Source organism: Cnephaeus nilssonii (assembly GCF_951640355.1).
Source record: "Cnephaeus nilssonii genome assembly, chromosome: 13".
In the NCBI taxonomy this organism is placed as follows: Eukaryota; Metazoa; Chordata; class Mammalia; order Chiroptera; family Vespertilionidae; genus Cnephaeus; species Cnephaeus nilssonii.
In genome coordinates this window covers 76,659,212-76,686,798 of record NC_137084.1, presented here as the reverse complement: position 1 = coordinate 76,686,798, position 27,587 = coordinate 76,659,212, and the positions used below count along the sequence as shown (strand labels likewise).

At 43.2% G+C, this 27,587-nt stretch overlaps 1 protein-coding gene across 4 annotated transcripts in view; it reads left to right on the top strand.

The window, feature by feature from the left end:
- The first annotated feature begins 2,421 nt into the window (after positions 1-2,421).
- Positions 2,422-27,587, top strand: part of PTS (6-pyruvoyltetrahydropterin synthase) — a 46,504-nt gene continuing 21,338 nt past the window's right edge. For 2 of the 4 annotated variants that reach the window (XR_013814407.1, XM_079788483.1), the window contains exons 1-5: positions 2,422-2,563; positions 10,106-10,185; positions 11,468-11,490; positions 11,856-11,912; positions 14,198-14,268. Coding sequence is in view for 3 of the 4 variants with exons in the window: in XM_079788483.1 (XP_079644609.1) it covers positions 2,481-2,563; positions 10,106-10,185; positions 11,468-11,490; positions 11,856-11,912; positions 14,198-14,268 (314 nt within the window). In the remaining variant the exon portion in view is untranslated. Of the gene's footprint in view, positions 2,564-10,105; positions 10,186-11,467; positions 11,491-11,855; positions 11,913-14,197; positions 14,269-14,457; positions 15,965-27,587 lie in introns of those variants that run through there. The other 2 variants (XM_079788482.1, XM_079788484.1) reach the window with 2 other exon arrangements.

The window sequence follows — 27,587 nt, the reverse complement described above, 5'->3', positions numbered from 1 at the left end:
CAGTTGGGAGGGACCAGGCCAGCAGGGGAGGGCAGTTGGGGGTGGTACCAGGCATGCAGGGGAGGGCAGTTGGGGGGGGGACCAGGCCAGCAGGGGAGAGCAGTTAGGGGTGACGAGGCTGGCAGGGGAGTGGTTAGGGGGTGATTAGGCTGTCAGGTAGAAGCAGTTAGGGGCAATCAGGCAGGCAGGCAGGTGAGTGGTTGGGAGCCAGCAGTCCTGGATTGTGAGAGGGATGTCCGACTGCCCTGGTGGGATTGGGCCTAAACGGGCAGTCGGACATCCCTTGAGGGGTCCCAGATTGGAAAGGGTGCAGGCTGGGCTGAGGGACCCCCCACCATGCACGAATTTCATGCACCGGGCCTCTAGTAAGAACATAAATCCCCTGATACTTCACAGAAGTCCTCAAAAAAGCATGGTACTTCTCCAGACAAGACATGGAGGTTTGATCTTCTCTGGATCAGAAGGTTGAAGGAGCCACTAGTTGACATCTGGGAAATATACAGGTGTGATCATGTCTTTCCCCTGTTTATAAACTTTTACTCCATCCTACTACACAGGGAGGGAAGTTTAAACATATAAAGGTTAGTAGGGTAATCATAAGATTTTGACCCACGGATGCCTGGATTCTGCCTTGGTCCTACCATCTATGAGGTTCTTGAAGATATTTTGTAATCTAGGTACAAATGTCTGGTAATCCAATGCAAAAAGTTTTGGTAAAACCGAGTGAGCATCTGACTAATGTTGAAAGCCTAGGCAGGGCCTCTTCCTCTCCCTAAGCCCAGCTCATCACTGGCCAGTGTCCAGAGACTCAGGAAAGGGCTATGTGGTTCACAAGTGAGGGGAAAAGGAAGTAGTGTCCACCCTAGTGACCTTCTCTCAACTAATTATATCTGTAAAGACCTATTTCCAAATAAAGTTATATTGTGAGGTACTGGGGGTTAATACTTCAATCCATTAATTTTGGGGCTACAATAACTGGATCACTGAGGGTGAATTTTGTGAGTACCTTTATATTGAACTAGAGGCCCGATGCATGAAATTTGTGCAAGGGGCTCGGCCCTCGCAGCCCCAGCTGCCTCGGCCAGCCCTTGCAGCCCCTCGCAGCCCCAGCTTATCAGGAAGGTCGTCCGGACGGTTGTTCTGCTGTTTGGTCTAATTAGCATGTTAGCTCTTTATTATATAGGATTAGCTTTAATAAAAAATTTTTAGAGCAAGAACTTCAAATTCAATGACATACTTTACTAAAGCAAATAGATAAAATGATTTCCCAGAAATGTCTTACCCTTTATTTTATTACATTCTTCAAACTATTTTTGGAATAAGTGTCTGTGTTAAACACTGTCTGTTTGAGTATCACTGATAGAGTTACTATCTGGGAAATATTGTTTATATTATAAGTGATCTTGGTTAAGTAATTAACTATTCTGGGCCTGTGTTTTCTTACCTGTCAAGTGGGAGCACTGAGCTAGATAGTCTCTATATAAAAAAAATCTCTGAAGTTTATAATTCTTTGAAGTTTTTTTTCTTTGCAGCACAAGGGGGAGATGAGAAACATTTTTGAAGGGTGTGTGAAGAATGTTTGCTACATAGCATATTAATAATTTAATGCAGAACGAACAATATAAAGCTGGAGACCTGAGACACTTGAGAGAAATCACCATTGGGGCTTAAATATCAGCCACACCCATGATTTTATCTGTCTTTCCCAGTGCCGGGAACAGTGCCTCCCAGTAGATATTCAATAAATATTTGAGGAAAGCATGAATGGAAGCAAGACATGGCATGGTACTGGGCATGCAAGTTGTTTGCATATTCCTTACGAGTAGTAGTGAGGAAACAAGAGGTGGCACATTCGACATAGAATCGCTCGTGTGGGTGCTCATGGGTGCGTGTACTCGCATGGTGCCAGCCCAGAGTGATACCCGATTTCACAGTCCAAAGGCAGTCTACTCTCTGAAAGCCGCGTGGTCCTGCACTTGCCCTCGAATTCCTGCCTCCTTTACCATAAGGAGACTGGCCCTGCTGTAAACCAGATACTGGAAGTTTCTATTGTAATCCAGGGCATAGAAGTGACTGGGAGGGGCGGCTCAAAGAAGTCCCTCCGGGGCCCAAAGTGTGCCCAGACTGACCCTGACTGCGTGGCATGGCCTCAGGCTGAGCAGACATAAAAATCGACATTAAAACCCATCCATCTGACCACTGCTAAGTATGCCCAGCTATCTGAATTCTGGCTATCCCCAGATCCAATCAGCAAGGGGCGCCTGCCGCAGCCTCCAGGCCGGCAGAGGGAGCCCAGCCGCAGGGCGCTGCGCAGAGACTTCCGGGCGCTGCGCAGAGAGCTTCCGGGCGCTGCGCAGAGACTTCCGGGCGCTGCGCAGAGGACTTCCGGGCGCAGCGCGCACTGCGCAGCCCAGGCGGGAGGCTCCGCCCACCCCAGCCACCGTCACCAAGAGAGGTGCCAGGTGCGGAACAGCCTGGCGATGAGCAGTGCGGCTCCCGGCCGGCGCCGCTGGGCGCGAGTATCCCGTCTCGTCTCCTTCAGCGCGGCCCACCGGCTCCACTGGTGGGTTGTGCCCCCAGCGCGGGTGGTGGGGCGGGGACCGGCGCGGGGGCGCGGGTGTGCGCTCCGAGGTGAAGGCGGCACGCGCGCTCGTCCCTTGCCCGTCAGGCTCTTTTGGCGACACCGTTAGGAGACCGGCAGAGGGACCGGGCTCCAAGGAGGCTGTGCACGTGGTGGGCAGTCAAGCCGACTGCGAGGGAGAAGGCGCTGGCTCTGTGACCTCGTGATCTCAGAGCGGGCGGTAAGGGTCAGAGGGGCTAACCCCGCCCAGATCACACAGAGCCCGGCGCACCGTAAGCACTCAATAAGTGTTCGCTTCCGCAACTAATAAAAATACAGCACAACAAGTGTTATCCTCTTGTCACCTAAGAGAAAATGAACGCAGATGTTCACTTCCCTAAGGCAGCTCTGAGAGCAAGCAGCACAGTTGCAATTCGATCCCACAGCTTGATGGCACTAGAGTTGGTTCTTTTTAAAAATATATTTTTATTGATTTTTGAGAGGAAGGGAGAGCGATAGAAACATCAATGATGAAAGAGAATCATCAATGGGCCGCCTCCTGCAGGCTTCCTACTGGGGATCCAGCCCACAACCCCAGCATGTGCCCCCACCAGGCATGGAACCAGGATCTGGCCCGTAGGTTGACGCTTAAGACTGAGCCAGGCCTGCGAGGCTAAAGTTTATTTTTATTTTTTATTGTTTAAAGTATTACAAATAGTAGTACATATGTCTCCTTCCCGCCCTCCCCCGCCCCATTGACCTTCTTCCGGCCTCCCCTACCCCCTGGCAGTTGCCCTCACCCTCCACCCCCCCCCACCCCTGCCCCCAGTGTCTTGTGTCCATTGGTTATGCTTATATGCATGCATACAAGTCCTTCGGTTGATCTCTTATACCCCCACCTCCAACACTCCCCAGCCTTCCCGCTGTAATTTGACTGTTCAATGCTTCTCTGCCTCTGTATCTCTTTTTGTTTATCAGTTTATAATGTTTTTTATTATCCATAAATGAGTGAGATCATGTGGTATTTTTCTTTCATTGCCTGGCTTATTTCACTTAGCATAATGCTCTCCAGTTCCATCCATGCTGCTGCAAATGGTAAGAATTCCTTCTTTTTTATAGCAGCATAGTACTCCATTGTGTAGATGTACCATAGTTTTCTGATCCAGTCATCTGCTGATGGGCACCTAGGCTGTTCCCAAATCTTAGCTATTATAAATTGTGCTGCTATGAACATAGGGGTGCATATATCCTTTCTGGTTGGTGTTTCTGTTTTCTTGGGATATATTCCTAGAAGTGGTATTACTGGGTCAAATGGCAGTTCCATTTTTAAATTTTTGGGGAAACTCCATACTGTTCTCCACAATGGCTGCACCAGTCTGCATTCCCACCAGCAGTGCAGGAGGGTTCCTTTTTCTCTGCATCCTCTCCAGCACTTGTCATTTGTTGATTTGTTGATGGTAGCCATTCTGACAGGTGTGAGGTGGTACCTCATTGTTGTTTTGATTTGCATCTCTCGTATGATTAGTGACTTTGAGCATGGTTTCATGTGTCTCTTGGCTTTCTGAATGTCCTCTTTTGAAAAGTGTCTATTTGCCCATTTTTTGATTGGGTTGTTTATCTTTCTTTTGTTAAGTTGTATGAGTTCCCTGTAAATGTTGGAAATTAAACCCTTATTGGAGATAACATTGGCAAATATGTTCTCCCATGCAGTGGGCTTTCTTGTTGTTTTGGTGAAGGTTTCTTTTGCTGTGCATAAGCTTTTTATTTTGATGTAGTCCCATTTGTTTATTTTCTCCTTAGTCTCTCTTGCCCTAGGATCTGTGTCTGTAAAGATACTGCTATGACATATGTCTGCAATTTTGCTGCCTATGGAGTCTTGTAGGATTTTTATGGTTTCCCATCTTACGTTCAAGTCCTTTAGCCATTTTGAGTTTGTTTTTGTGTATGGTGTAAGTTGGTGATCTAGTTTCATTTTTTTGCATGTATCTGACCAGATTTCCCAGCACCATTTATTAAATAGGCTGTTTTGACTCCATTGTATGCTCTTGCCTCCTTTGTCAAATATTAATTGAGTATAATGGCTTGGGTCCATTTCTGGGTCCTCTGTTCTGTTCCATTGGTCTATATGTCTGTTCTTGTGCCAGTACCAGGCAGTTTTGAGAACCGTGGCTTGGTAATATAGTTTGATGTCTGGTATTGTGGTCCCTCCTACTTTGTCCTTCTTTCTCAGGATAGCTGTAGCTATTCAGGGCCTCTTTTTATTCTAGATGAATTTTTGTAGAGTTTGTTCTAGATCTTTGAAATATGCCATTGGTATTTTAATAGGTATTGCATTGAATATATAGATTGCTTTAGGTAGTATGGACATTTTAATAATGTTGATTCTACCAATCCATGAACATGGTATGTTCTTCCATTTGTTTATGTATTCCTCTATCTCTTTTTTCAATGTCCTGTAGTTTTGTGAGTACAGGTCTTTTACATCCTTGGTTAAGTTTATTCCTAAGTACCTTAATTTTTTTGGTGCAATGGTAAATGGGATTTTTTTTTTTTCATTTCTCTTTCTCTTTCTTATTTTATTTATTTATTTATTTATTTATTTATTTTATTTTTAAAAAAATATATTTTATTGTTTTTTTACAGAGAGGAAGGGAGAGAGATAGAGAGTTAGAAACATCGATGAGAGAGAAACATCGATCAGCTGCCTTCTGCACACCCTGCACTGGGGATGTGCCCGCAACCAAGGCACATGCCCCTGACCAGAATCGAACCTGGGACCCTTCAGTCCGCAGGCCGATGCTCTATCCACTGAGCCAAACCAGTCAGGGCTCATTTCTCTTTCTGTGAGTTCAAAAGGCCATAGATTTCTGGGTGTTAATTTTGTATCCTGCTACATTGCCAAATTCATTTATTATGTCTAGTAGTTTTTTGATGGCGTCTTTAAGGTTTTCTATGTGTAGTATTATGTCATCTGCAAATAAGGACAGTGTTACTTCTTATTTTCCAATTTGGATGTCTTTTATTTCTTCTTCTTGTCTGATTGCTATTGCTAGTACTTGTAATACTATGTTGAATAGGAGTGGTGAAAGTGGGCATCCTTGTCTTGTTCCTTTTCTTAGGGGAAATGAGTTTAGTTTTTGCTCATGGTGTATGATGTTGGCTGTAGGTTTCTCATATAGGGCTTTTATTATGTTGAGGTATGATCCCTCTATTCCCACTTTGCTGAGAGTTTTTATCAAGAAAGGGTGTTGGATTTTGTCAAATGCTTTTTCTGCATCAATTGATATGACTGTGATTTTTATCTCTCAATTTGTTTATGTGATGTATCATATTTATTGATTTGTGGATATTGTACCATCCTTGCATCTCCGGTATAAATCTCACTTGGTCATGGTGTATGATCTTCCTAATGTATTGCTGAATCTGATTTGCTAGAATTTTGTTGTGGATTTTAGCATCTATGTTCATCAAGGATTTTGGCCTGTAGTTCTCTTTTTTTGTGGTGCCTTTATCTGGTTTTGGGATTAGGGTAATGCTGGCTTCATAGAAAGAGCTTGGAAGTATTTCTTCCTCTTGAATTTTTTGGAATAGTCTGAGGAGGATAGGTTTTAGTTCTTTGAATGCTTGGTATAACTCCCCTGTAAAGCCGTCTGGACCAGGGCTTTTGTTTGCTGGAACATTTTTGATCCCTGTTTCAATTTGTTCGGTATTTATCAGCTTATTCAGGTTTTTTGATTATTCTTGGTTGAGTTTTGGGAGCTTGTATTTTTCTAGAATATGTCCATTTCATCTAGGTTGTCCATTTTGTTGGAATAGAGTTGTTCATGGTATTTTTTCATAATCGTTTGTATTTCTGTGGGATCGGTTGTTATTTCACCTCTTTCATTTCTGATTTTGTTTATTTGGGTCCTCTCTCTTTGCTTCTTGGTGAGGCTGGCTAGAGGTTCATCAATCTTGTTTATCCTTTCAAAGAACCAGCTCTTGGTTTTGTTGATCTTATGTATTGTTTTTTTAGTCTCTATTTCATTTATCTCTGCTTTGATCTTTATTATTTCCTTCCTTCTGCTTATGCTGGGCTTTTCTTGTTGCTCTCTTTCTAACTCTTTGAGTTGTAGGATTAGGTAATTTATTACCATTGTTTCTTGTTTTTTGCAGTAGGCTTGTAGAACTATGAACTTCCCTCTCAAGACTGCTTTCATTGTGTCCCATAGATTTTTGGATTGTTGTGTTTTCATTGTCGTTTGTTGCTATGATGCTTTTTATTTCTTCTTTGATCTCTCTGGTAACCCATTCATTGTTTAATAGCATGCTATTTAGTCTCCAGGTGTTTGATTTCTTTTGATTGTTTTTATTGTAGTTGAGTTCTAGTTTTAAGCAATTGTGATGTGAGAAGATGCTTGATATGAATACTATCTTCTTGAATTTGAAGAGACTTTGCCTATGACCCAACATATGGTCTATCTTTGAAAATGACCCATGTGCACTTGAGAAGAATGTATATTCTGTGGCTTTGGGGTGAAATGTTCTGAAGATGTCAATTAATTCCATCTGGTCTAGTGAATCATTTAGGATTGATGTTTCTTTGCTGATTTTTTGTTTAGAGGATTTGTCCAATGGTGATAGTGGGGTATTAAAGTCCCCTACTATGACTGTATTGCTGTCAATCTCTCCCTTGATATCCTCCAGAAGTTTTTTAATGTATTTGGGTGCTCCTGTATTGGGTGCGTATATGTTTACCAGTGTTATTTCTTCCTGTTGGATTGCTCCCTTTAGTATTATGAAGTGGCCTTCCTTATCTCTTGTTATGTCCTTCACTTTGAGATCTAATTTGTCAGATATAAGTATTGCTACCCCAGCTTTTTTTTTTTTTTTCATTTCCATTTGCCTGAAAAACCTTTTTCCATCCCTTCACCATCAGTCTGTGTGAGTCCTTTTTACTGAGGTGGGTTTCCTGTAGACAGCAGATATATGGTTCATGTTTTCTTATCCACTCAGCTACCCTATGTCTTTTAGTTGAGGCATTTAATCCATTTACATTTTAAAGTTATTATTGACTAGAAGCCCGATGCACGAAGATTTGTGCTAGAATGGGCTTTCCTTTCCTTGGCTGCCGGCACCGCCTTTACACTTCAGCTGCCTCTTTCCGCTCTGGCCCCGCCTTCCCACACTGCCCAGAGGCCCTGAGAGACTGGGAGTGGGGCAGAACGCCTGTGTTGTCACCATGGTGATGATGCAAGCATCCCGCCCCCATCACTTGGCACCTGTGTATGCAAATTAACTGCCATCTTTGTTGGGTTAAATTGCATACCACTCCTGATTGGCTGGTGGCGTAGCAGAGGTACAGTCAATTTATATGTTTGTTTATTATTAGGTAAGATAGGTACTTTTTTTTCACCATTTTTATTCTTTACGCTTGTGTTCCTTCTTCGTTTCCTATTTCTTCTTTTTACAGCAGACCCTTTAGCATTTCTTGCATTGCTGGTTTGGTGGTAATAAATTCCCTTAGTCTTTTTTTGTCTGTGAAGCTCCTGATTTCACCCTCAATTTTGATTGATAGCCTTGCTGGGTACATATTCTTGGATTCAGACCCTTCCTTTGCATGACTGTATATTTCATTCCATTCCCTTCTGGCCTGATGTGTTTCTGTTGATAAATCATTTGCTAGTCTGATGGGGATCCTTTGTAGGTAACTTTCTGTCTCTCTCTGGCCGCTTTTAATATTCTTACTTTGTTGTTGGTGTTTGCCAATTTAATTATAATGTGCCTTGGTGCCGGTCTTTTGGGGTTCATTTTGTTTGGGACTCTGTGAGCTTCTTGGATTTGTGTGAGTTTTTTCTTCCCTATATCTGGGAAGTTTTCTGTCATTATTTCTTCAAACAGGTTTTCTATTCATTGCTAAGTTTCCTCTCCTTCTGGCACCCTTGTTATGCGGATGTTGTTTTGTTTCATGTTGTCCCAAAGTTCCCTTAGGCTCTCTTCTTGTTTTTTAAATTTTTTTACTAGATGCTGCTCTGCTTGGGTATTTTTTTCTACTTTCTAGTTCACTGGTGTGGTCCTCTGCTTCTTCTGGTCTACTGTTGATGCTTTCTATTGAGTTCTTTATAGCAGCGATGTCATTTTTCATTTCTTCTTGGTTCTTCTTCATTTCCTCTTGGTTCTTACACATAATGTTGAATTTATCTTCCATTCTTTTCAGCCCCCTTATGACTATTTCTCTGAATTCTTTCTCTGACATATTGCTTGCCTCCATTTCGTTTACTTTTTCTGGTGTTGCCTCCTTTTCCTTCATATGCGGACTGTTTCTTTGTCTCCCCATGATCTCTCTTCTCCGGTTATCTGGTTATGTAGTTCTCGTTCTCCTTTTCCTAGGCGAAATCTGACGTTTCTGTAAGAAGGTGCAGAGCTCCACCGAGTCCACCTATTTGTGCTGCTTGAGATCTGGTGTTCCTGGGTTCGCAGCTGTTCCCTGGGTGGTGTTGTTGTAGATTCCTGGGATTTTTAGGCTTCCGATAACAGCCACTCTCCCCTTCAAGATGGCGCAGTCTCCTGCACTTGCCAAGTGGTATTTGTGACCTATACCAGGAAGCTCTCTGGAGGATTCTCCCATTCTGCTTAAAGTTGATTTTGAGGAGAGTTTTGCCCCTCATTAGCAAGCTTCACTCTGGGCACCCACTCCTCTAATTGTAAAATAAGGATAATAGTTTCTACCTAGCAAGGTCCATCCATCATTCACTGGAGAGGTATTTCTTACTGCTTGTCAGGCCTTGTGCCAGGTAACGGATGTAGCAGTGAGCAGTGTGCACCCATCACTGCCTTCTGGGTGGAGTGTGCAATCTGGTCAATACTGTGGAAGGTACAGTGAGATCATTTTGTGCAAAAGCTTTGTGAACTGTAGCATTTTAAACGTAAGAAGTGCAGGAGCAGGAGAAGGTGGGGGAAATAATAAAGTGGGTCTCAACCAGAAAGGGATTGTATAATAGAAAGCTTGAACATATGAGGGTAGTAAGGGACTCATTAGTGATTCAAAGATTGGACAGGTATAGGCATAAAAATCCATTAAGCAAGGTGCTCTCTGCCTGAAACAACAGTTGAGTATTGTAATTGTAAAGTGTCACCTGATTTGAATGCCCCTCAGTGGACTGGAGAAGTTATCAGTGGAGGCATGATAAAGCAAGATTGTTAAAGAAGAGAGTAATAGGTCATGTAATTATTTCTCAGGAGCAATGAGAATTTAAACCACTTAACGACAAGCATCTTTTATCATTCAGATGTGCCTAATATGTAGTAGGTACTCAGTAAATGTTGAGTTGAGAAATGGAAGGGCCTTGATCAGATCAGGTTTTGGAATCTTGCTGTGGAACAAGGGGGTTGAAAGTGCTTATGCTAATTTGTATGGTGTAGTAGTCTAATTGGGGGGCATACAGTGGTTCCTGACATAAAGCTGAATAATGAAACCCAGGTGATTTATGATTCTCCATTTGATGAGCTAAACTATTAATAAATTGTGAAGCTTATGTTGACTTTTTTTTTTTTTTTCCTGGTCAGCAAATCTCTGAGTAATGAAGAAAATTTGAAACTGTTTGGAAAATGCAACAATCCAAATGGTCACGGGCACAATTACAAAGGTGAGAGGAAAACTGATGAAATTTTAGCCCTTTCAATAAGAGTGGAAGAATCTTTAACAAATACAATCTTAATGAGTAAAAAAACTTATGGGCAGAGCAGAAGTGCTTTGAGCCTTGAATGAGAAGTTAAGTGGAAGTTCAGAATGAAAAGAGCTGTTGCCTTGGTGGGATGTGTTTTAGCTTTTACCTTGCAATTAATTGTCTGCTCTGATAGATAGTCCAAAACAATGAATGGTTTAAATAAATTTTTTTTTGTTTTAGTGTACATATTGAGATTTTTTTTTGGCACATGTTTCATTCTAATTAGGTGTTGCTGAGGCTAATGTTAAAATTAGATTGTATTCTTTGAATAAGTAATGACTGACAAAAGGGGGGTATTGGTTGGGAATATGCTGTATGGAGGAAAGTAGGTTGAGTTGAAAACTTTGCCAGCAGTGTTCAAGAAAGTAATTAATTTATACCAGAATAAGAGAGTTGATTGTTTGAAATATAGCTGATGTCTCAAAAAACAGGAACGTAAGCCATCGAGTTTCACAGCATACGGTATGGTGGAGTAAGACCAGGAAAGGTATCAGAAGATCAGGATTTCTAGTTTAGTTATTGCCTCTTACTTGATCTATGATACCTTTCATTCTTAGTTTGTTCATTTATCATATTATATCCCATGGTATTTGTATGGAGCCGAAAAAAATATAAAAGTTCTTAATTTGTAAAGTATTCTTATTATCATGATTTTTCAAATGCTTCATACAAGCACTTGTTAATTTACAAACCATGACTGTAAACTGTATACATTAGTCTGAGTAAAGGGATAAGAGTTTTATTCCCCTGCCTCCCCCAAAAGAGTTTTAGTTACAGTAGTAGTTTTGCTTGCTTAGAAAGGTACTGCCCAAAAGGTACTGCCCAAAAGGTACTGACAGAGTGCAGCTGGACTTCTTCCTGTACATTTTCTACTTTTACAGGCAGCGATGGGGCAGCATCTTGATCCTTTCTCGTGAAGATTTCTAACTAGTGCCATCAACATCATAAGCAGAATTTATACCCTTCTTGGCTTTGGATAAGCTCTTCTGCTTAGCTAAAGGTCCTACTAAGCTCTTCTGTCTTGGTTGACTCTTGCTTTGGTTGATAAAACAATCTTAACCAAGAGGACAGATTTTTGGGGGGAATATAAATATAGCTTTGTGGGGCAGAGATCTAATAATGTATGTGGCTAACTTGTGCTTGGATGTTAATCTGTTGAAAGTCATGTTGGTCTTTTGGTATTTTGTTTTCTTTCCCATAGTTGTGGTGACAGTACATGGAGAGGTATGTGCTGAATATATCTGTGTGGGCCCTCTTTCTGCCAATATGATAGATTCAGTGCTGAAAAATTCTGTTCAAGTCATTATTGCTTCACTGTTGTCCGTTGTGTCTGGTGAGCTGCTGCCATTCCAGGCCTTTCCTCTCCCAGAGTGTCATCTTTAATGTGCTACATGTGGGCAGGTAGAAGAGCAACACAATGAAAGGATGCCTGGAGCACTTGGTGTTCCCGTGCTGAGACTGATGATTGTGTTGGGGGTGAAGGCAAATGTGGACACAATTTCTGCACGTTGTACAGCCTTTAATAATTTACCAGAGGTTTAAATATGAAGAGCATGTTATAGTAATATTCTCCTCTATTTATTCTTCAGATCGATCCTGTTACAGGCATGGTTATGAATTTGACTGACCTCAAAGAGTATATGGAGGTAATGGCATGTTTGGTGCTTATTATGTGCCATCCCCTAAGTAACCCCCATCAGCTACTTGCTTTTTACTTTCCCAACCAAGTAACTATGAGTTCCATGATGGGGTGAGCGGAATTGGGTGTGGGAGTAGGGGAGTAGTTGGAGGAACTACTTTCATGTTCTTCTAATGGTGTTTGGGTGACTTAATGGAAATTAGTCACTATTGTATTACAGTGATGGAGATAAATGTAGCATGCTCATCTTATATTCCTTGCTGCCATTCCTGATTTCCTACATTTAACAATTTCTACTCTTCTTTCAAGATACAGATTTCTTCTTGAAATTTTCTTTATTTTTCCTCTGAATTTTCCTTATGCCTTTGATCATAGATTTTAACACTACCCCGTTTTAGTCACTCTAGCTTGATTATAAAGTCGCTGGGGCAGTTCATCATAAGGGTAACACAAAAGAATGTGTTCAATAAAGGACTTACTGATTGTACCACTTTAGAATTCTTGCATTGTAAGAGACTGTAGATAATATCTAAGTAATTTCTTCGTGCCACAGATTGTTTGAGAGATGCTAAACAGTTAACTCTAGGTCATATACTGTAGTTAGTCCTTTACAAAGTTGGGAGTAGATTTGCTTGTATCCAGCTTAGCTTTTATTATGTCATCATTTCACCTGTTTATTTAGTTCTTTGCTTCAGGTCTGCTCCTTCCTTTTGTTCTAAACTTTGTTTCATAAAAATGCTATTATTTATAATCATTATTTCTTTCACATTAATTATCATCCATATATTCAAGTTTGCTTACTTTGCATCAGTGTTTGGGCTAAGTAGTAGGAATGCAAAGATGAATGGGACAGAGCCCTTTCCCACAGAATGCTCATGTTATTTTTTTTCTAGGAGGTAAACAGTAAGTTCTCACAGGGTGAAAAAGATGAAGGGATTGAGAAGTACAGATTGGTAGTTACAAAATAGTCATGGGGATGTAAAGTACAGCATAGGAAATATAGTCAATAATATTGTAATAACTATGTATGGTGCCAGGTGGGTATTAGAAATATCAGGGGAACACTTTGTAAAGTATATGGTTATTTAACCATTATGCTGCACACCTGGAAATAACACAAAATAATATTGAATGTAAAGTGTAAGTGAAAAAAAAGTTTTCAGTAAGTTGGTTGAATAAATGAATAAGAGAGTTAGTGAATGAGTAACAGCACTGTGCTCAAAGTGCTTTTGGAAAGCTATAAAGACAGAGTTCTTACAAATACATAGAGTGACATTTCAGACAGCAGTATGAGAAATATGAGATGACCTAAGTAAGCATCATGATTAAATACACCTTTTTTACCACCTTGAAGGACACCACACACTCCCGTCAGTAAAAGTGGCTCATCATGGCATACAGAGCAAAGTCAGAGACCTGTTGAAGAGGCTGCAGTGGAAAAGTTGGGGCTTGAAGATAAAACAAAGATATTTCTTTTCTTGATATCTATGTGGATATCACTTAATCTATTTTAAAGGTAGTTTGGTTTAGGACTTACTATTTTTATGATTATGATTTTTCTCAAAAAATGATTGCTATTTTTATTATTAATGTACACTTGTTAAACCATACCACATGGAGAATTAGATTGTTTTGATTTTGAACAATATAGCTAATTAAAAGTAAAAACTTAGAAAATGCTTAGCTTTTGTACAACATAGCTAAAAACTTAGAATAAAGCAAGTACAGTTCTTGACATTGATAAGGGAAAACATGTTAATATATAAGCATTAGGAAGAAATGCACTTATGTTTTATATTTTTTCTTCCAAGGGCTCAAGATAATTTTTAAATTACTCCTTATAGCAGAAATTTAGAACTATTAATGTAATATCAGTTTTAGTCTGCCTTATAAAATGTAGTACTCACTGAATCTTTCTCCTAGTGACATTGTGGCATTGTCTTGAAGGTGAGACTCTTATGGAGTAGTATTTTTGGTAACTTTTTGGACAGAATGCAAGAGTGTTAAGCTGAATTCTGAATCTCAGTGGCTGTTATGAGAAAACTCCAATGAATACTCTACTTATTGGTTTCTTAACCTCTTTGCATTCAGTAAGGAGGACAAACAGTCATTATGGAGAGCTTACATTATTTCACAATTTTAAACTTTCTGAGATTGCTTCGTAAGACACAGATAAAGTACACAGTAAAAGTATTGAGTTAGTGGCTGAATGATAACTTTTAGAGGCAGAGGCGGAACACTTTGGAATCTGAGTCATAAATGGAATTGATGTTTTTCCTGTTTTGTCTGTAGGAGGCAATCATGAAACCCCTTGATCATAAGAATCTGGATTTAGATGTACCATACTTTGCAGATGTTGTAAGGTGAGTGTGACTATCTTACATAATATAGAGAATTAGAAAGAAGAATATTAACATTTTATTTGATTGCTGTGTGATTTCTAGAGTTTTTGTTTAATGACACCTTTTAAAAATAGAATTTCTGTTCTCTGTAAATATTAAACATGAAATTTTGTTTATTTGTCTTTTGATCTTCTCTCCTTTTCTCTACAGCACAACAGAAAATGTAGCTGTGTATATCTGGGATAACCTCCAGAAATTTCTTCCTGTGGGAATTCTTTATAAAGTAAAAGTATATGAAACTGATAATAATATTGTAGTCTATAAAGGAGAATAGCCCTTAGGGGTTAATACTATAGAAATATTCAATTTCTATCCATATTTGAAAAATATCTATCCCCTTGGACTATTAAGACACCATCACATAATTACTGCACCTCCACATTGTTCTGGAGTGCCTGATTCATTGTACTCATTGTAAGACTTGTGTTAAATTCAAATCTATTTTAAAACCAAATTTGTAATGTATCATGAGTACCATTTAGAGGGCCTGTTTTGTATAGATTAAAAATCACTTTACTGCAATTGTTGCTTTACGTTTTTGATTTTCACCACCCTGGATTCCTTGTGGGCAAAGTCTTTATTCTGAGCAGAGTACCTAGTGATTTTTGTTGATTAAATCAATGGCATATTGATGGAAACTTGAAATTTAAAGTGCCTTAGTCATGATGAATACTTGGTAAATATTTTTAGAATTGAAAAACATGGAAGTTTTGAGGCTTCACTTCTAGTCCCAGTGCTGTTACTGTTCATTTGTGCCACTTCTTTCTGTCTCAGAGCCTCAGAGATGACTGTTTGGACCAGAGGCTTCCTAAAGCTGCTTCTGCCTGTTCTCAGAGTTTATATCTCCATAATTTTAAATACCAAATGAGTATATATTCATTTAGAGAAGGAAAAAGATTGTTATGGGATTGTGTGGGGCCTTGACCAGAGTACACTTGAGGTTAAAGGCCCACTCAGCATACACATGCGTGCAGGCACTGGCATGGCAGTGTTGCTATCTTAAAGGCCCCTTTGCCCTACGCATGTGCCAGGGCAATGACTCAGCAGTAGCACTATACATACTGTGCAAGTGCATCCTTATATGACCTGCTTATGTTAATGTAGCACGTATGTCACTAATGGCATGAGGCCTCTTTTGTTTGAGCATATATATATAAGGTAAAGAACTTCCCAGACAAGAAAAAGCTAAAGGAGTTCATCATCCCCAAATCTGCATTAAATGAAATATTAAAGGGTCTTCTTTTAGAAGAAGATAAAAATATGAACAATAAAATATAAATACATAGCTATCAACAATTGAATCTAAATATAAGATAAACAGAAAAACAAAAAACAAAACAAGATAAATGAACAAGCAGAACAGAAACATATTCATAGATACAGAGAACATGTTGATGGTTGCTAGATGGGAGGGTGGTTAGGGAAATGGGAGAAAAGGTGAAGGGATTAAGAAGTACAAATTGGTTGTTACAGAATAGTCATGGGGATGTCAAGTACAGAATAGGGAATATAGTAAATAATATTCTAATAACTGGTATCAGGTGGGTGCAAGATTTGTTGGGATGATCACTTAAGTTATGTAATATCTAATCACTGGGGCATACATTCAAAACTAATATAATATTGTAGGTCAACTGTAATTGAAAATAAAAATGATATAAATAAATAAATGTAAAATAAAAAAGAAGGGCTAGTTTTGTCTGTTACTTTTTAGAGTTTTAGTTGCTCCCAGGTAGAGCAACAGATGGGCGGTGGGGTGTCTTGTGGGCATCTCAAGCTTAACATTTCCAAAGTCAGGTTCTGAATTCTCCTTTAAAATTATTTTCCATCAGTATTTCCTAAAAATGACACTACCATCCATTTATTTTTTTCAAGCCAGAAACCTGGGAATGGTCTTGATTCCTACCTCTTCTAATCTATCAGAAAGTTCTGTAGGTCTTATCTTTAAAATATATAATTGTCTATCTTTACATTTCCAATGCCACCACCCAGTCCAACCGCCACACTTTCTTGCCTGGGTTACTGACATGGCCTCTTTCCTGGTCTGCTTTCACTTTGGTTCTCCTCCACACTCCTGTCACCACCTCTCCTCCCCCTCTCATGTTTCTCCTTGAAAGCTTCTGCTAGCCTGCTGTAATTTAATATCACAATGTCATGCTCCCCTGCCTGGAATGCTGTCCCTATCCCCTGCCCCATCCTTTTCATAAAACCTATTCTTCAGATCTCAGCCTAAATTTCACCCTCTTGATCACGCATTATATATATTTTCTCTTATAATACCTACATACTCCCCTACCTTGCAGTCTTAAAATGTATATGTTTCCTTTGTCTTATTTATTTGCTTATTAGTTCACTAGAAGCCCGGTGCACGAAATTCGTGCACGGCGGGGGGTTGTCCCTCAGCCCAGCCTGTACCCTCTCCAATCTGGGACTCCTGGAGGGATGTCCGACTGCCCGTTTAGGCCTGATCCTGGTGGGATCGGGCCTAAATGGGCAGTCGGACATCCCTCTCACAATCCAGGACTGCTGGCTCCCAACTGCTTGCCTGCCTGCCTTCCTGATTGCCCCTAACCGCTTCTGCCTGCCAGCCTGATCACCCCCTAACCACTCCACTGCCAGCCTGGTTGATGCTTAACTGCTCCCCTGCCAGCCTGTTTGCCCCCAACTTCCCTCCTCTGCCAGCCTGGTCACCCCTAACTGCCCTCTCCTGCAGGGTTGATCACCTCCAACTGCCCTCCCTTGCAAGCCTGGTCCCTCACAACTGCCCTCCCTTGCAGGCCGGGTGCCTCCCAACTGCCCTCTCCTGCTGGCCATCTTGTAGTGGCCATCTTGTGTCCACATGGGGACAGGATCTTTGACCACATGGGGGCAGACATATTGTGTGTTGCAGTGATGATCAATCTGTATATTACTCTTTTATTAGATAGGATAGAGGCCTGGTGCACGGGTGGGGGCCAGCTGGTTTGCCCTGAAGGGTGTCACAGATAAGGGTGGGGGTTCCCTTGGGGTGTGGGGCGGCCTGAGCAAGGGGCCTGTGGTGGTTTGCAGGCCGGCCACGCCCCCTGGCAACCCAAGCAGAGGCCCTGGTATCTGGAATTTATTTTCCTTCTACAATTGAAACTTTGTAGCCTGGAGTGGAGCCAAGCCTGGGCCTCCGGCAGCCATTTCTGTGGCAGTTAATTCACCTTCTACAATTGAAACTTTGTAGCCTTAAGCGGGTGAGCCCTGCCAGGGTGTGTGGAAAGCTTTGCTTCCCCTGTTGCCGCCGACAACCCTGGCCTGCTCTCTCAAGCTCCATTCTGCCACCATTTGTTTGAATTTGTTTACCTTCTATAATTGAAACTTTGTAGCTTGAGTGGAGGCTTAGGCCTGCAACGGCTATGGAAAGCTTGGCTTGCTCTGTTACCTGGGAAACCTTGCTCTCTGTGGCTGTAGCCATCTTGGATTGGGGTTAATTTGCATATTTGCCCTATTTGGCTGGTGGGCGTGGCTTATGTAGCAGAGTGATGGTTAATTTGCATATTACCATTTTATTAGAGTGGATTGTCTGTCCCAACCACAAGGATCTCAATGTCATGAGGGCCAGAGCCATGTTTGCCTTATTCACTCTGGTTGCCCCAGGACCTAGTCCAGTGCTTGCTACATAGCAGGTGCTGAATAATTAGTTATTGAATGAGTGACAGTGCCTGCCATCTCCAAAGAACTGGTTGAACCCGTTTTGGTAAAAGTTTTGAGATTTAACACCAAACTTTTTAAACATACTTCTTTATGTGTGTCAGCTTAGAGAACAGCCACCACGACATGGAGTAAATCCTCTGAGTATTTCTCCAAACTGGTGTATCTAGCTAACTTTACCTTCCTTGAAATTTTCCATTTCCATTTTTGGGTAAGATATGTTTTAGTCCGCAACTACTAATTTAAGTAAAGATGAACTGGAATTAACTGATTTGTGGCAATACTGAGGCAACATGTGTTTTTCAGCAAACAAGGGCCAAATTTGTTGCTGTACTAATCTTACCTAATAATAGACAAACATCTAAATTGACAGTACCTCTGGCACGCCCACAGCCAATCAGGAGTGAGTATGCAAATTAATCCAACAAAGATGGGTTAATTTGCATATTCAGGCGCAGAGCGGCTGGGCGGGGTGGGACGCCTGCTCTGAGAGAGGGAGGGGCGGAAAGAGCTACAGGAGCAGTGCTCCAGCCGGGAGCGAGGACTTGCCGGCTCCTGGGTGGCCGGGAGTGAAACCACGGGAAGGAAGGCCTATTCTTGCATAAATATCATGCAATGGGCCTCTAGTCTACCTAATAAAAGAGTAACATGCTAATTGACTATACCTTCACTACACTCACCAGCCAATCAGGAGTGAGTATGCAAATTAACCCAACAAAGATGGTGGGTTAATTTGCATACACACGCGCCGAGCAGCCAGGGACGGGGCGGGATGTTTGTGACGATGCAGGCATTCCTCACCATGCCAGCTGCTCGGCCTCTGGGCAGCGTGGGAAGGCAGAAAGGCTGCTCCGGCCAGAGCTAAGGCAGTGCTGGCAGCCAGGGGAACGAAGGCCCATTCTTGCACGAATCTTCATTCGTGCATCAGGCCACTAGTCCTTAATAATTTCCAAAGCACCAGGGGGAAAGCCAAGGTTCCATTCTTGAGGAGACAGCTGTATATAGAAGAGGAAAAAAATGCACCCTAACCAGATTGTGGGGTATAACATATTCCACCCACATTTGAGACTGTGTTGATGTCTGTGCAATTAACGAACTTCTGTTTTCTTTGGCATTTGTTGGCTTGTGAATGAACATCATGCCAGCTACTACATATCTGGTGTCTTAGTCACCATGTTTTTAAGGCAGGAGTTAGCTCTGGTTCACCAATCAGCAATCTGGGGTTGTGTTGTTCAAATTCACTCAGTAAGTGGAAGAGCTGGAATTTGAACCTATGTCTGTTTGGCTTAAAAAGAAAACCATACTCACCAATTAAAATAATGATTTCAAAAAATTTTCTAAGCTCTTTAAATGTGCTTTGTCTACATATTTAGTTATTTTAGCCAATGGCTTTTTGAGTTTGTTAGATTCAAGCATCTGCTCTAAAATTATTTTTAAATATATGTATGCATAGACAAACATGCAGATATTTTGGCATATGTTAAATTATTTCCCACATATCAGGTATATGTACACTGAGTGGCCAGATTATTATGATCTCTGAACGCATAATAATCTGGCCACTCAGTGTACATCCTATATAATAAAAGACTAATATGCAGATTGTCCCCTTGACCAGGAGTTTGATTAGCAGGCAGGCTGGCCAACCGCCCATGTCCCCTCCCCTTGGCCAGGCTGGCCGGACCCCATCCATGCACGAATTCATGCACCAGGCCTCTAATATATATATGTATATATACACTGAGTGGCCAGATTATTATGCATTCAGAGATCATAATAATCTGGCCACTCAGTGTATTTAACTTCATTCTATCTATTTATATGGATGTAACTTACATAAAAACAGGATAGAGGCAGTCCATATGTCCTAGATTCACTGTTGAGCCCATTTAAAAACATACATATAGTCCAGCAATCAGAAGTAAAATAATTCTAATTTTCACTTTCCTGATTCAACTATTTTGTAGAATAATTTAAGCCATTTATCCATTATTTAGATTCTCTAGGAAAAGAGAGCATGGGAGCTGACTTAGAAGCTTGAAGGGTGGAGATAAAGGCAGGGCTGGAGGGAGATTGTAAAAAGTCAGACATCAGCCGTTTATAACAGTTACAAATGCATAATTTCAGTCCTTGTTATAGATACCATTTTATTTGCACATATTTATATTATTACTAGAAGCCCGGTGCATGAAATTCGTGCACGGCGGGGGGTTGTCCCTCAGCCCAGCCTGTACCCTCTCTAATCTGGGACTCCTGGAGGGATGTCCGACTGCCCTGGTGGGATCGGGCCTAAACGGACAGTCGGACATCCCTCTCACAATCCAGGACTGCTGGCTCCCAACTGCTTGCCTGCCTACCTTCCTGATTGCCCCTAACCGCTTCTGCCTGCCAGCCTGATTACCCCCTAACCACTCCGCTGCCAGCCTGGTTGATGCTTAACTGCTCCCCTGCCAGCCTGTTTGCCCCCAACTTCCCTCCTCTGCCAGCCTGGTCACCCCTAACTGCCCTCTCCTGCAGGGTTGATCACCTCCAACTGCCCTCCCTTGCAGGCTTGGTCCCTCTCAACTGCCCTCCCTTGCAGGCCGGGTGCCTCCCAACTGCCCTCCCCTGCTGGCCATCTTGTGGTGGCCATCTTGTGTCCACATGGGGGCAGGATCTTTGACCACATGGGGGCAGCTATATTGTGTGTTGCAGTGATGATCAATCTGTATATTACTCTTTTATTAGATAGGATAGAGGCCTGGTGCACGGGTGGGGGCCACCTGGTTTGCCCTGAAGGGTGTCCCGGATCAGGGTGGGGTTCCCTTGGGGCGTGGGGCGGCCTGAGCGAGGGGCCTGTGGTGGTTTGCAGGCTGGCCATGCCCCCTGGCAACCCAAGCAGAGGCCCTGGTATCTAGAATTTATTTTCCTTCTACAATTGAAACTTTGTAGCCTGGAGCGGAGCCAAGGCTGCTGCTCCCTCCGGGGCGGCAGCCATTTCTGTGGCAGTTAATTCACCTTCTACAATTGAAACTTTGTAGCCTTAAGCGGGTGAGCCCTGCCAGGGTGTGCGGAAAGCTTTGCTTCCCCTGTTGCCGCCGACAACCCTGGCCTGCTCTCTCAAGCTCCATTCTGCCGCCATTTGTTTGAATTTGTTTACCTTCTATAATTGATACTTTGTAGCTTGAGTGGAGGCTTAGGCCTGCAACGGCTATGGAAAGCTTGGCTTGCTCTGTTACCTGGGAAACCTTGCTCTCTGTGGCTGTAGCCATCTTGGATTGGGGTTAATTTGCATACTCACCCTGATTGGCTGGTGGGCGTGGCTTGGCTGGTGGGCGTGGCTTATGTAGCAGAGTGATGGTTAATTTGCATATTACGATTTTATTAGAGAGGATAATACTTAGCTTTCTTGCCCAGCTGGTGTGGCTCAGTGGTTGAGTGTTGATCCATGAAGCAAGAGGTCACTGGTTTGATTCCTGGTCAGAACACATGCCTGGGTTGCTGGCTAGATCCCCAGTGGGGGACCATGCAGGAGGCAATGATTCATGTTTCTCTCTCATGGATGTTTCTATCTCTCTACCCCTATCCCTTCCTCTCTAAAATCAATAAAGACATTAAAAAAAAGCTAGACTTAAAAGATACTTGGATATAATGAAAGTGGTGCATAGCCACTTACGTACTACTGGTGGGAGTGGCTGGGATCCGGACCTCGGCTGGGGTTTGGAGGCCACTCACCTCCACGCAAAGAGGCCCACTTGGCTCTGAGTCATGGTTCACAACAAGATCCCCCCGCGATGGCAGGAAGATTCTTACCTCTGTAGACAATGTTAGGACCAAGGTATGATAGTCAACTTGCTGAAGAAAATCGGTTCTATCCCAGTATGCTCTCAAATTATCTAAAGAGTTTGAAGTTTCCTTAGGGCTGCTGTAACAAGTTACCACAACTGGGTGGCTTAAAACAACAGAACTTCAGATTAAAGACAAACAGAGAATCTTAAAAGCAGCCAGAGAAAAGCAATTAGTTACCTACCAGGATGCTCCCATAAGACTGTCAGCTGATTTCTCAGCAGAAACTTTGCAGACCAGAAGGGTGTAGATGAAATATTCAAAGTGATGAAAATGAAGAACCTACAACCAAGATTACCCAGCAAAGTTATAGGACAGATAAGGAGTTTCCCAGACAAGAAAAATCCAAAGGAGTTCATTACCACCAAAACAGTATTACAAGAAATGCTAAAAGGGTCTCTTTTAGAAGAAGAATGAAAAACACGAATAATAATAAAATGGCAATAAATACATATTTATCAACAATTTCTTTAAAGGCAAGTGGATTAAATTCTCCAATCAAAAGACATGGTGACTGAATGGGTAACAAATCAAGACCCTTATATATGTCTACAAGAGACTCAATTCAGATCAAAAGACACACAATTTGAAAGTAAAGGGATGAAAAAAGGTACTTCATGAAAATGAAAACAAAACAAAATAAAAAGATGGGGTAGTAATACTTAATACTAGACAAAACAGACTTTGAAACAAAGGATATAATAAGAGATAAAGAAGGACCCAGCAACTCCAATTCTGGTTATTTACCCAAAGAAACTCAAAACGCTAAATTGAAAAGACATACACATCCATATATTTATTGCAGCATTACGTACTATAACCAAGATATGGAAGCAATGTAAGTGTCCAGCAATAAATGAATGGATAAAGAAGTGGTGCATATATACAATGGAATATGATGCAGCCATAAAAGAGTGAAATCTTGCTAATCTGCAACAATATGGATAGACCTAGAGGGTATTATGCTAAGTGAAATAAGTCAGAGAAAGACAAATGCCAGATGATTTCACTTATATGTGGAATCTAAAAAACAAGCAGAACAGAAGCAGACTCATAGATATAGAAAACATTTTGGGGGTTGGGATCGGTGAAAAAGGTAAAGGGATTGAGAAGTACAAATTGGTAGGTACAGAATAGTCATGGGGATATAAAGTACAGCATAGGAAATATAATCCTCTCTAATAAAATGGTAATATGCAAAGTAACCATCACTCCGCTACGTAAGCCACGCCCACCAGCCAAGCCACGCCCACCAGCCAATCAGGGCGAGTATGCAAATTAACCCCATCCAAGATGGTTACAGCCACAGAGAGCAAGGATTCCCAGGTAACAGAGTAAGCCAAGCTTTCCATAGCCATTGCAGGCGTAAGCCTCCACTCAAGCTACAAAGTTTCAATTATAGAAGGTAAACAAATTCAAACAAATGGCGGCAGAATGGAGCTTGAGAGAGCAGGCCAGGGTTGTCGGCGGCAACAGGGGAAGCAAAGCTTTCCGCACACCCTGGCAGGGCTCACCCGCTTAAGGCTACAAAGTTTCAATTGTAGAAGGTGAATTAACTGCCACAGAAATGGCTGCCGCCCCGGAGGGAGCAGCAGCCTTGGCTCCGCTCCAGGCTACAAAGTTTCAATTGTAGAAGGAAAATAAATTCTAGATACCAGGGCCTCTGCTTGGGTTGCCAGGGGGCATGGCCAGCCTGCAAACCACCACAGGCCCCTCGCTCAGGCCGCCCCACGCCCCAAGGGAACCCCCACCCTGATCCGGGACACCCTTCAGGGCAAACCAGGTGGCCCCCACCCGTGCACCAGGCCTCTATCCTATCTAATAAAAGAGTAATATACAGATTGATCATCACTGCAACACACAATATAGCTGCCCCCATGTGGTCAAAGATCCTGCCCCCATGTGGACACAAGATGGCCACCACAAGATGGCCAGCAGGAGAGGGCAGTTGGGAGGCACCCGGCCTGCAAGGGAGGGCAGTTGAGAGGGACCAAGCCTGCAAGGGAGGGCAGTTGGAGGTGATCAACCCTGCAGGAGAGGGCAGTTAGGGGTGACCAGGCTGGTAGAGGAGGGAAGTTGGGGGCAAACAGGCTGGCAGGGGAGCAGTTAAGCATCAACCAGGCCGGCAGCGGAGTGGTTAGGTGGTGATCAGGCTGGCAGGCAGAAGCGGTTAGGGGCAATCAGGAAGGCAGGCAGGCAAGCAGTTGGGAGCCAGCAGTCCTGGATTGTGAGAGGGATGTCCGACTGCCCATTTAGGCCCGATCCCGAGTCCCAGATTGGAGAGGGTACTGGCTGGGCTGAGAGACAACCCCCGCCATGCACGAATTTCGTGCACCGGGCTTCTAGTCCTATATAATAGAGAGGGAATATGCAAATTGACCATCACTCCACCACAAAGATGGCGGCACCCACAGCGGAGGTGGGGTTTCTGTAACACAAGATGGCTGCACCCACAGTGAAGGCTGAGTTCCTGTAATGAGCCTTAACGAGCAATCAGGGACCTGAGGCTGTGACCCCCACCCCCCTGTCCCCGTGGGGCTTGACAGGGGACCTCAGGCCATGGCCCCCACCCTGGTGCCAGGCCGGGGGACCTCAGGCCTTGTCCCCCACCTGGCAGGGCTGATGAGGGACCTCAGGCCATGCCCCCCGCCCCGGAGCCAGGCTGGGGGACCTCAGGCCGCGCTTCCCACCCCAGCACCAGGCCAGGGGACCTGAGGCTGCACCCCCCGCCCAGCGGGGCTTGACAGGGGGCCTCAAGGTGCGCCCCCTGCCTGGTGGGGCTTGACAAGGGTGGGACCGATCAGGTCTGGATCTAGCCCAATGCGGGGGGGGGGGGGGCGGGAGGGGGGCGGCGGCCGGGTCTGGGTCTTGTGCGATTTTGAGGCGCACGTGGGTGGGCGGGGACTTGACCCAGCAACTCCAATTCTGGTTATTTACCCAAAGAAACTCAAAACGCTAAATTGAAAAGACATACACATCCATATATTTATGGAGGAAGATTTTCATATACATTTTACTAATTTTCTTTCATCTCTTCTATTATAGAGAAAGGGCAAATAGCAATATTAAAATATTTCCTCTAATTAATTCCCTTTTAATGTGCAAAAATTTTGTGCACCAGGCCACTAGTCATCTATGTAAAAGCCTAAGTGACCAAATGACCAGTTGGTTGGTTGCTATGACACACACTGACCACCAGGGGGCAGATGCTCAATGCAGGAGCTGCCCCCTGGTGGTCAATGCACTCCCACAGTGGGAGTGTTGCTCAGCTGACATCCTGCCCACCAGCCCAGTGGCAGCCACTCACTCCCTCAGTAGTCCTGCAGGTCTAATCTCTGGAGAATGGGCCAGGGACCAACTGACCCGCACAACCAGCACTTTCCCAACAGCGCCGCCCGCCTCCTGGAAGTCGGCCTCAGGCACTGGGGCTGCTTCCCCTCCCTAGATGCTCCACAAGGAAGAAATGATATAAAAGTGGCTGCCAGGTGGCTCCTGAGAACCGGCACAAATGTCAGTGGGACGAATCCAGATCCCGATCCCGGGGCGGCAAAGGTGTCCCACCGCCTGCCGGGAGGGCTGATCACGTCCCGGCCCCCCACTCCCTCTCAGGATGGGCGCCAGATGCAGGGCTCATGGCTGGTGAGCTCCGCTGTGGCGTCATGAGCCTCTCCTGATCTGGACTGGGCGCGAGCCCGCGGCAGGCACAGCAGGGCCAGGGCTGGGGCCGGGGTGAGCGGGAGCAGCAGATATTGTTGGACTGCTGGTTTCAGCCCAATCCCCACAGGCCATGCCGAGGGACCCCACCAGTGCATGAATCCATGCACCAGGCCTCTAGTTGATAATATAATAACTATGGTGTCAGAATGGGTAGTAGATTTACTGGGGCAATCACTTCATAAGTTATGTAAATGTCTAATCACTGGGTTGTACACCTTAAACTAATATTATATGTCAACTGCAATTGAAAAATAAAAAAATTATTTAAAAAAGATACTTGGCTTTCTTATATATCAATGTATCATTTGTGGTAGTTTTTAAGGCATTAAATACTTATATAGTGTTTACTTTGTGCCAGGTGTTGTTCTAAGTGCTTTACATATATCAACTGATTTAATGTCAACACAATAACATATGAGGCGGCTACTGTCTTTCTCCCTATTTTATAGATGAGGAAACCAAGGCACACGGAAGTTAAGCAACTGGTGTCAGGTCCCACAACAAGCAAGAGACAAAATCAAATGAAATTGAACCCAGGCAGCCTAACTTGAGTTTATGCTTTAAGATAATTGCCTAATGCTCTTATGAAATAATAAAGCTTTACTTCATTATTAATATTTTAAACATATACTTTACAGAGTAAAGTGGGTGTTGGCAGGCACTATACAATACTGTCTAAATTTTCTGCCTCTTCTGAATGGCTGGTGTTACAGTTGGTCATTGACCAGGTTGGGACTCTTCCATGAAGGTCTTTGAGGTAATGGGATTTGCAAGGCATCAGTTTTCTTTCCTACTTTCTCAAAGTGTGTTATGCTGGGCAGGCAGTTGCTGTTTCTATCACAGAATAAAAATGCCCTGAATTTACAAAGCATGATGCTACAAGCAAGAAAAGTAGAAGAACAAGGTTGGGCAAGTCCACCTATTGTTCATCTCTTTACTGTGCGTGATAAACAGTCCACCTATTGTTCATCTCTTTACTGTGCGTGAGGTTAGAGCCTGTGGGCTTCCTTGCAGTTGCTCATGTGTGTTTTTTTTTCCTGTTGGTGTATCACAATTTCCTACCAGGATCAGGAGGTTGATTAAAAAGATGAGGATGAGGATTAGCTATTCCTGAGAGTGAGGATGTGTGGACTTCTGTAGCCCTTCCTCTTATTCCGCTATCCCAGCTGCTTAAGGAGTGACCAGGAAGGCCAGCCGCCTGGAGGCTGTGCTGCTTTACTTCCTGTCTCCGGAGCCCAAGGAGGAGATCACTTGTTGAGCACAACACTATTTCTGAGCCTGGATTTTGCTCCAGAACCCTCCTTAACAGTGGTCCCGGCAGCCTCTGTCCGTCAGTCAGATATGGCGTAAGATCATGCCTTCTTACCATCTCTGACTAGACCTTAACAAAGATGTCTGGCTATGACAGAGAAATAAAAATTGAGACCTGCAGATACCTCTTACCTACAGATGAGAAAACCAAGGTGGGAGACTGTGATGCCACTTGTTAAAGGTTACCTTTCTACTCGCAGCAGAACTGGAATTTACAGGCGTCCTGCCTGCTGGGCCAGCCCCCTTGCTCAGCTCCTTTGAATTCACCCAGATTTCTTTGAGTTTAAAAGTTTCCCAGCTTCAGAGAGTATCTTTTCTGGATATTTGTCACACCTTCCACAATGAAACTGGGATGGGGGCCAGGTTGGACTGTGAAAGTTTTAAATATGAAACTTGTTCCTAGCCCACAGGTGCAAGACTCACTGCCGTTAATACCTAGAATTTAATTTAAAAAAATCCAAACACACCAAAAAACAAACCTCACACATTCTGTGGGATGCTTATTGAAGAAAGGCTGTCAAATTTGACACTTAAAATCTGTCGGGTCACTGGCTGACTGCTGCGACAGCAGGAAAGAGACTGTGGTGACCACACGAGAAGGCAGTCTTTGCAGAAGTCGCTTGGAAAAGTCACTGAACAGTTGGCTGACTCAACAAGCAGCAACCATGGAGAGAAGGGAGAATCTGATTCCAGAGTCACTGTGTTATAATATTCAAAACGTCCAGTTTTCAAAAATATAAAAGGCCTACAAA